Consider the following 10,072-nt stretch of genomic DNA (forward strand, 5'->3'; position numbering starts at 1 on the left):
CTGAAGCAACAACCTCCAGGGTGAGCCTCTGGGAATTAGCTTCCCAAGCGATTGCCCTGGGCTGCCCGAGGCCCCAGCCCCCGCTGCAGGGTCCAGAGCTGCCTCCCCACGATCAGCACCCTCAGGGCCTCTGCCTTCCCCTCCTCTCCTCAGCCCGTGGCCGGGGTCTGAGGGTCTTTCACGAGTGGGTCAGACCACATCCTGAGCCCCACACAGAGGCATGTCATTTGGCTTTCTAGTCTGGCGTGCTAGACGGTGGGTGGGATGGGCCTGTGGGGTGTGCCAGGGGGAGATGGGTGAGGAGGGGGCACTTGGGAGAAATTTTCGGGGAGCTCCCATCAGAGTGAGTTAGTGACAGGGTGAATGGAGACTTGGCTGGAACCCTGGTCTGTTCATTCGGGTGCCCTCCGTGGTGGGAAAGGCTGTTCTGGAACATCTGGAGGAGGGAGGCACGGTGCTCACCTGATCACAGAGGCACCTGCTCTTTGCCTGCATGTGACCCTGCCTCCTGTTTAACTTTCAGTGACTCCACTCGGAATGGCTGGTTAATTGTGCCCTAGCCCCTCGCCCCTCGCCCCTCACCCCTCGCCCTGGCTCCTTCACCTCCGCCCGTGCTCTGGTGGGTCCCCTGCTTGCCTGACACAGACCTGCTGCTCCACTGGGTGTCCGACTGCTCTGGAGTGTTAGCTCTCTGGCCTCCAGGAAGTGGGGTCCTGGCGCCTCCATCATTGGTGTCCCCAGATGTCCATCATCCACCTGGATGATGTTTGGACATTGAGGGTCATAGTTAGACTGTTCCCACTGGAAGAAGTCACGCCGTTCTGCTGGTTCACCCGCAGAGAAAGGAGTATGTTGTAAAACCGCAGGTCTAGTGCAGAAAGCTGTCAGGCTCCATCCAGGGAGGTGGGACCAGCTAAGCTCTGGTTGCCGAGGCCGTACGGTCCCCGGGCCACACGGTCCCCTCCTCCTCTCTTGGCAGACTTGGCCCCCCAGACCCTGAGACCCTCCATTGTCTGCCGACGGGCCCGTGTGGAAATCCCAGTCACGGGCCGCCTTGTGGAGCGTGGGCTGTAGCAGGTCCAGCGGGCTGGCCTGGTCACCTTAGGGTTATATCTTTAGAGGCTGTGGGTGGGGCGGGCATTCTGAAATAAATCCACGTTGCTGGGGAATGAACCAGGTGGGGAAAGGTAAAACCAGCTTGTTGTAACCGTGGCCGTAGCTACAGTTCATTTCCATGGGCAGCTCAGGCCATGTTCTGCCGCTGACTGTTCTGCCTGGTGTGACTGTGTCAGACTAGTTCGGTTGTGTGTTTCTGTTTCATCAAATCTGACCCACTGGTTGTACGATGCACTCCACTGTTTTTAATGTACCAAGAGGAAAAAAAACATGCCAATTCAGCTCTGACATGTAGCATTCTCATCACTTAGCGATGGGAGTTTTATCGAGGTTAGAAGAGAGCCCTCTGGGGTCTATTAGACGGTTCCCAGGTCACTGTGCGCAGGTGTACACAGGAAAGTCAGGTGAAGCTAGCCTGTCCCGGGGCTCCTCACACTTCCCGAGAAGCAGCGTGATGGTGGCTTTGCTTTCCTTAATGTCAGTCTGCGTTCAGAGTGTGAGTGGCGTCTCCATTTTGTCCCCGGAATTCTCTTCCGAGCCAGTGACACCTTCCTGGCGGTTTAATGCTGGTGCCTCTGGGGGAGCGTCTGGCACTGATGCCGCAGCACAGACCTCGCACGTGGCGGAGCGGCACACCGGCCAGAGCAAGCGCCGTCCCAGGGTGACGAGAGGTCGGTCAGGAGCTTTAATGGGGGTGACCATTTCCAACTCTGAGGGCTGCTGTGAGAGTCCAATAAAACACATGCTAAGAGCTAAGAGCAGTGCCTGACTCGCAGCCTTCAACAAACATCGACAGCTGTTATTATTATTTGACAGTTCACAGTGGAGCCAACTCCACTTTAGAGGCGAGGAAGTAGAATTTCAAAGAAGTGATACAGCACTTGGCTAAGATGAGCAGCTTCAAAGAGCAGAACTGGGAGAACCCCGACCTTGAGTGTGGCCGTGGTTGCTGAGAGAGGTTCCGGTCACAGCTCAGGCTCCTCACTGAGTCTAACGTCTCACCTGCTACCCTCTGCCAGTCCAGATCGCTAACCGCTCGCAGAACAGGGGCCATGATGCAAGGCCCTCCTTTGCAAAGCACCGCGTGGTGCCGTGGGACACAGCCTCTGGGCCATTTGGCTGTGCCATGGTGGACCCAGTGTGCACCTCCAAGACTGACTCGCAAAGCCAGGCACAGGCCTGGGGACTGGGCCTGCTGTGGGAAGGGGGAGTGTGATTGGCCTGTCACAATGCAGGCTGCACTGGCAAACACATTTCCTCAGTGAGGCCTGACAGCAAAGCCGTAGTTTAGCATTGTGTTCGCATTACCAGTGCCATACGTGACATTCTTTAGACTCTTCTTAATGAGAAAAGTAGTAAACATTAACTTGAAAAGACTCACGTGGTCAGGACAGCTGAAACAGACAAGGCCTTGCCCGTCTCCATCAGTAGCTTCGCTCCATCCGGCAGGGATTCTCCAGGGAGGGGAGGCGCCAGGGCTGCGCGTGGATGGGGTCCCCAGGAGGAAAGGGAGGGGGCCCCTGAAGAGGGCTCCTCCGCTGGGACTGCAGGCAGAAAGGTCTCCCTGGACTGAAACAGCTGCACTTCCGTCAGCCTGTGATCTCGCCCCTTTGAAGTGGAAAGCTCCATCCAGCAGGGTCCCAGGGAAACTCCTGGTTGACCGGTGACTCCTGCTGGCCCCCGGCAGCAGTGGGAAGGAGGGTCCTGGAGGAAGGTTTGTGATTCTTACCTGACGCGGTTCCCGCTATGGTCGGAACGCGAGCACCCGGATTCCTGTGAGCTCAGCCCCGTGGGTGGAATTCTGAATGGCTCCTTCTGTAGGCACACTCTGTGTTTCCTGTAAAATGGCTCCTGGTCATTTCTCACAGGAAGTTGGATTTTCACATACTATTAAGTAAAAACAGATTCTGTTTTTTATTTCAAAAAAGGGTCCCAGGACCATTAGTAACCATATTTGGCTGTTTCCTTGATTGTACAGGGAGAAGACATCCATTATCAGAAAAAAAAGTTGTGCACTATATGTACCAGCTATGCAGGGCCCTCGATCATATGCACAGGTACGCTCCGGAGACGCGGCAGCTCCAGGGTAATGGGGTGTATTAACAGTCATTAGGAATGCAATGTACAGGCATGTGAATGAATGAGGTACAATTAATTCTATCCTTCCTTTTATATTGAATGCAGAAATGGAATATTTCACAGAGATGTAAAACCAGAAAATATATTAATAAAGGTAAGGGCTTTTATACGAAAAGTTGATATCAGAATAAAGGTAGAATGTAAAACTTTTTTTAAAAAATATTTTTATTGATTTCAGAGAGGAAGGAAGAGGGAGAGAGAGATAGAAACATCAATAATGAGAGAGAATCATTGAGCCAGCAACCCGGGCATGTGCCCTTGACCAGAATTGAACCCGGGACCCTTCAGTCCCCAGGCTGATGCTCTATCCATGAGCCGCACTGGCCAGGGCTAGAATGCAAGATTTTTCACTGGTGCTTTTAGTCCCAGTAACTGGAGACCAGGCTTGCAATAGGATTTTTCTCCTCATGCAGCTTGGAAAGTGGTTTATTTAATAAATGTCATCAATATAGCCGTACATCTGGAAGGAAATAATTGTAGGTACTCTCCTCACACTATGTACGAAAACAAACTCCATTCCCATGATCACCGCAAACACTCGAAATAGAAAAGTGGAAGAATCAGGATTCGGGCAGGTCTGTCTTCCTCCAAAGCCACTAAACCAGTGATGGCGAATCTTTTGAGCTCGGCGTGTCAGCATTTTGAAAAACCCTAACTTAACTCTGGTGCCGTGTCACATATAGAAATTTTTTGGTCTGTGCAATCATAGTAAAACAAAGACTTATATTTTTGATATTTTGTATATCTAAATGCCATTTAACAAAGAAAAATCAACCAAAAAAATGAGTTCGAGTGTCACCTCTGACACGCGTGTCATAGGTTCGCCATCACTGCTAAACCGTCCTCACAAATCCAGTTAATGGACAAGCCCATCACCCCGACAGTGTCCTCCTGCCCTGTCCCCCTGCAGAGTGAAGGACTTTCTGTTATTATAGAATTAGTTTGCGTTTTCTAGAATGTTCTAGAAATGGAGTTAGATAGTATGTACTCTTTTTTTGGTCTGGCCTATTTCACTTTGAAATCGTCCCACAGTTGTTAGGTGTTCTCTTCTGTTTTTCCGTTCTTTTTTCTCTGCCTTTCAGTTTGGGTTGTTTCTGTTGGCCTATCCCTCAGCTCCCTGAATCTCTCCCTGGCTGTGTTTGGTCTATCGATGAGCCCAGCAAAGACATTTTTTATTTCTGCTAATTTTATTAAATTTCTAGTGTTTCCTTGTGATTCATTCTTAGAGCTTCCATCTCTCTGCTGACATGTCCCACCTGAACTTGCATGTTGTCTACTTTTTCCATTAGAGCTCTTCACAGGTGAATCACGGTTATTTTATTTTTTAAATATATTTTTATTGATTTCAGAGAGGAAGGGAGAGGAAGAGAGATATAGAAACATCAATGATGAGAGAAAATAATTGATCGGCTGCCTCCTGCATGCCCCCCACGGGGGATCGAGCCCACAACCTGGGCATGCGCGAGGCTGCAGTCATGGGCAGCATGTATTTTGTTACCTGAACGTGAGGGTGAAGAAAATGGAAGGAATATCCCGAAACCCGTCTCCCTCGTCTGTCTGACTTGCCCGAGTGGCGCTGGGGCGTCTGACTGTGGTGTGTGACTCGCTTGTAGACTCACACTGGGACTTAGCTTTTCCCAGGATCTGCAGACATTGGGAAACCGTTGTGAAACATGTTCCCCTGAATAGAAACACCACTTCCTCACCTGTCAGGGTCAGGGTTAGGGTAACTGGTATTTTACAAGCCAGGTTAGATGCTAGTCGTTTTCCCGTTAGTGCATAAACATTTGAGATGGCTTATATTACAACGGCGACTCCATGAGACGTCATTTGTCCCCGCTTTTCTCCCCCCTGCAGCAGGATGTCCTGAAATTAGGGGACTTCGGGTCCTGCCGGAGTGTCTATTCTAAGCAGCCGTACACGGAATACATCTCCACCCGCTGGTACCGGGCCCCCGAGTGCCTCCTCACTGACGGCTTCTACAGCCACAAGATGGACCTGTGGAGCGCGGGCTGTGTCTTCTACGAGATCACCAGGTAGAGCCGCGCAGGCTCGTGTCCGCAGGCCGCTCGGGCCAGTGCACGTCCGTGTACACGTGCTGACGCGGTCACACGGCAGGCCTCACGCCAGGCCCTTCCTTCACAGCACGATTTCTCAGTCATCCTGAGGCTGTGACTGCTTTGAACTTAACAGAATGTGTTTTGTCAACACTTTTCCTTACTTGCTGGTGATGGGGAACAGAACACTCGCAGCCCAGCCCTGGGCCTCTGCTTTCAGCTTCATCAGTGAAATGATCGATCACCAAGCTAGGAACCGAGTGGAAACGTGCTTACTGCCACCTGTGGGGCCCGCCGGCAGGGGACAGGGGTGTGGGGGTGGGGTGGGGGTGAGCCTGGCCCGGCCCTGCCCTGGAGGTGCAGGTGTATCCAGCAGGATTCTCTGGCCACCTGGCAGCGTCCCAGTCCTCACCATCCTCCAGCCCCATGCCCTGCCTTCGGGCTTCACCGCTGGAGGCGGCGTGGCCTGGGAAGAAGGGAGGAGGTGAGGAGGGTGTGGGGGGAAGCAGCCCTCGAAGAGGGTGGGCACCCCCAGGCTCACAGGTGTTGTTAAGGACCAGGGTGCATTTAATGTCTGGGTGATGCATCAGACAGAGAGACCAGCATAGGCAGGGACCCAGGTCCGCTCCCACCTGCTCAGCTGACGGCTTCATGAATCCAGGCATGTGTTCACACCTTAATGGTTAGTTTTTGAAAGCTGAGTTGCGATTTCACTGACGCTAAAAGTGCCAGCAGACCACGCTTTCTCTTGTGCTAATGAAATGCCATGAATTAATTTGGAAGGATGTTGCAGGACTTCGGTGTCGAGAACGGCCAGGATGAAGGGGACTGTCCTAACCACAGCCCCTGTCACCTTCTTCCAGTCTGCAGCCCCTCTTCCCTGGAGCCAATGAGCTGGACCAGATCTCAAAAATCCACGACATCATGGGCACACCTGCTGCGAAGACCCTCACCAAGTTCAAACAGTAAGTGCCCCGTGCTCTCAAGGGCCCCGTGTGGACTTGTCCCCCTGCCAGGGCTGGCAGCACGGGGGGGTGGGGCCAGGCTGCCCTCTGTTGCCGGTGCAGCCCTCAGTCCTTGGGGCCCCCTGGGGGTCCGAGAGGGATGCTCTCCCTCCAGCATCACACAACAGTTACTCCCGTCTTGCCGAGGCCTGGCAGTGAGGTTCTGTCGCTGAATATTTACACTCTTGCACAGCACGTGGACGCCTTTGGGAGAACGAGGTTCCCCGGCACCGGCTCCGTGCGTGCGGGGAGGAGCAGCCGCCCCAGCACTGCCCCACACGGACACCCGACCGTTCGGATTGTGTGCTGGTCAAAGATGAAGCTCAGCGGGGGAGTGGGGCTCCCAGGGAGGCCCCGTGGGCTGAGGGTGGCAGCGCCCAGCAGCTGCAAGACCTGGGAAGGCGAGGCGACAACTGTTTGGGATTCTTTCTTCTTCTTTTTTAAACTTTACTCCCTTCTTCTCAGCTGGAAATGTGACGTCAGTCTCTGACGAAGAGTACTTTTCTCCATTTATAGCGTAACAGGTTTCACCACCACCACCCTTTCTTTAAGTCTAAGACCTGAGAGCAGTTTGCCGGTCACAGCACAGCTGAGGGGAAAGGACAGAGGTTCCCATATAGCGCTGGCCCTGCACGCACAGCCTCCTCGCCGTCGGCACCAGAGGGGCGCGTCTGTTAGAATGACGAGCCGCATTGACCTGACCCGGCATTGTCCCCCGAGGTCCACAGTTCCCACGAGGGGCCACTCTTGGGTGGCACCATCTGTGGGTTTGGACCCTGTGTATTCTGCCCCTTTAAGTCACAGACTGTTCCCCCAGTGCAGGTCCCTGTAGAGTCGTGACAATGGCATGATTGTTTATTATCATTGGGCTTTTAATACAGGTCGAGAGCTATGAGTTTTGATTTTCCTTTTAAAAAGGGATCAGGAATACCTCTACAGACAGCCAATCTGTCCCCGCAATGCCTCTCCCTCCTGCACGCCATGGTGGCCTATGATCCTGACGAGAGAATCACTGCCCACCAGGCCCTGCAGCACCCCTATTTCCAAGAACAGAGGTGGGTGGTCTGGATGACTTGGGGGCAGGTGCTGGCTGCTGAGACGGGGGCGGGGGGGATGCGGTGGGCCGCCCAGCGGGGTCCCTGGACAGCTCTCTCTGTCCTTTTCTGGAATATCTCCCAGAAGGGGCTGTTCGCGGCGCCATGGCAGGGCATGGGAGGGCTCTGTTAAGACTGCGGGAGCCCGCCCGCACCATTGTGAACGCTGAACTCGCTGTAAGGTCTGAGCACGTGGGCATACCTGATTTGGAAGTACATGCTCTGAGCTGTCCGACTCCACACCTCTGTCCACTCCTGCGTGTGACCGTGGAGATGACATCTGACCCAAACCTCGAAGCTGGGGCAGGGGTGGGGGCCTGGGGCAGGGGAAAAAAAAGGAAAAAAGTCCTCGGATAGTTCACGTGGAAAGTAGAGCGGTGACCGCCATGACGAGCACCTCTGGAGACAGGGACAGCAGCTGTGCGCGGGTTCTCAGTGAGGCGCCCGTCTTCCCCCTTGCAGGGCCGCAGAGAAGCAGGCTCGGGGCAGCCACAGAAAAGCGGCACCGGAACTGCTCAGTAACAAGTGGCAGATTTCCAAGGAGGGCAGCAAGCAGGTACAGCGGGAGCAGTGAGCAGCAGGGTGGGGGGTGGTGTGGGGGGTTGGCTTGCAGCGGACTGCACACCCCAGGTGGCTGGTGTCTGAGGGGAATCCCACCTGCGAGGGCTCCGTTGCCCCACCCTTCCTGCCCCTCTAGCTAAGGGTCAAGGACAACATCTGTGAGCAGGCAGACGAGGGCGCTGGGGTTCCTCCAGCCCAGGGGTCACTCCTTGTGCCCTCAGACCCAGCCAGCGGGGGGCACAGAGAGCTAAACCGGCCCAGGTGACCCAGCTCACCAGTGATCGCCCAGAGCATGCCGTCTGCTCGGCCAGAGCCATGAGCCCCTTGGGCACCAGACGAGCTCCACCCCGTCACAGAGATAGTGTCACACAGCGGCTTAGAAACGACAGCCTCACTTGGCAGCACCTTCATCTTCTGTCCACGTGCCATGTGCTCAGCCCCAGTGTTGCCAGTCATTCAGGTCATGTCCACTTGTCCCTGCTTTTACTGCGTGTCACTGTGCGCTGGGGTGGGGACGCATGTGCACCTGCAGCCAGGCTGCTTTCCAGACTCTGGGTGCCCCGTCCCACCTCCCAGTCTGCCCGGCCCACACGTGTCTGTGAGGCCACAGAGCAAGCGCTGTAGGCTTTGCGACCATAAGGTCTCGTCACAGCTGCCCGCACAGACGATGCTTAAAGGAATGGTGGGGCTGTGTTCCCATAAAACTGTAGATGTTGAAATTTGAATTCCATATAATTTTCACATGCCACGAAAGCATTGTCAACTACAAAAGAGGTAAAAGCCATTCTTAGTTCACCAGCCGCACAAAAGCAGGAGGCAGCAGGTTTGGCTGACCTGGGGAGCCGGCAGTAGGCACCCCCACGGCCTCGGCTTGGCCCCAGTGCAGGCCGGCCAGCCCCGGGGCTGCACCAGGGCCCAGACCCACACGCACCAGCCTGAGGTGCGGACCCCTTGCCTCCGGGTGTGGGGCCACCTCACTTTGGGGTGGCCAGGACACCTGTTGTCTAGTCGCACCTCGTGGTCAAGAAGTTCTTTAGGCAAAAGTGGCACAAAAGAGCCTTCTGTTTCTCCTAATTTCTGTGGAGACACCGTCCGTGTGCTCAGCTGACCTGTGTTTTGTTTCAAGAAACAGCGCCTGAAGCAGGAGGAGAGCCGGCCCCGGAGACAGGGCCCGGCCTACCTGATGGAGCTGCCGCAGCTGAAGCTGTCCGGGGCCACCAAGCTCTCGTACTCCAGCCCCACGCTGCACTCGGTGTTCAGACCTGGAGCGAGCGGGAAGGTGCCGGTGCTGAGACCCCTGAAGTGTGGGGGTGCAAACCAGAAGGTAGCGCCTTATTAGCTCCCCTCAGCGCTGCTCCTGCCGCCGTCCTGGCCTCCACTGAACGTCTGTCATTTTCTTTTCAGACAGATGCACAGAAGGACCTCAAGCCTAACCTGAAGCAGTATCACCTGCCCACTATAGAAAGGAAAGGCAGGGGATACTGAGCAGCGCATCCAGTTCACCTCAGAGCGTCAGTGCGGCTCAGTCCTCCGAGCCCCGGCGTCCAGCGAGCGCAGCCCGCACGCCAGCAGCACGACGGCCTGGCCTGGGGGCCGCCAGCCCCGCTGCTCGCATCCTGAAGGCGCCGAGCTGTATGTTCCGCTCTAATACACGTGTAAACCACCTCCCTCGAAGGTGCCATTTCACTTTTGTAACCAAGACTTTGGGACAGGAAATCTTTTGTATTTTTATATGAATCCAAACAGAAGTTAGAGTTTATATTTGTTATTTAGGCTTGGCTTCCCCGCGGGCTCTGCGTGGGCTTCCAGCACATCGCCAAGAGCATGCAGCACGTGACTGCGTGAGGATACGTGACTTTCATTAAAGAATAGCCCTCGTCACAGTATTTCCTTGTGATACCATTTGCGCTGAACGTGTCACCACCCAGTCCTTTGTTTTAGCTTTTGTGAACAGATGGGGGATTGATCTTGGGAAGACTTGGGTGCGGCTTGATTTTGTTTCACTGGGGAAGCCGTGAGAGGAAGCCCAGGGCTGTGCCCAGTGCCCTGGTGCCGCCCAGGGAGCCACAGCTGGCGTGGTGGTGCTGGGCACGCGGGCAAG

General features: G+C 54.9%; 1 protein-coding gene across 4 annotated transcripts in view; it reads left to right on the forward strand.

Moving 5' to 3' along the window:
• MOK (MOK protein kinase) overlaps nt 1–9,857 on the forward strand; it is a 21,227-nt gene extending 11,370 nt beyond the window's left edge. The window contains exons 4-12 of one of the 4 annotated variants that reach the window (XM_014549104.1): nt 3,095–3,173; nt 3,301–3,349; nt 5,113–5,291; nt 6,176–6,277; nt 7,198–7,371; nt 7,873–7,966; nt 9,098–9,295; nt 9,376–9,646; nt 9,745–9,857. In XM_014549104.1, coding sequence (XP_014404590.1) covers nt 3,095–3,173; nt 3,301–3,349; nt 5,113–5,291; nt 6,176–6,277; nt 7,198–7,371; nt 7,873–7,966; nt 9,098–9,295; nt 9,376–9,456 — 956 coding nt within the window. In that variant the 3' untranslated portion in view covers nt 9,457–9,646; nt 9,745–9,857. Of the gene's footprint in view, nt 1–2,961; nt 3,174–3,300; nt 3,350–5,112; nt 5,292–6,175; nt 6,278–7,197; nt 7,372–7,872; nt 7,967–9,097; nt 9,296–9,375 lie in introns of those variants that run through there. The other 3 variants (XM_014549105.1, XM_014549106.1, XM_014549107.1) reach the window with 3 other exon arrangements.
• The last annotated feature ends 215 nt before the right edge of the window (nt 9,858–10,072 follow it).

This window comes from Myotis brandtii, unplaced genomic scaffold, assembly GCF_000412655.1.
Source record: "Myotis brandtii unplaced genomic scaffold, ASM41265v1 scaffold535, whole genome shotgun sequence".
NCBI lineage: Eukaryota > Metazoa > Chordata > Mammalia > Chiroptera > Vespertilionidae > Myotis > Myotis brandtii.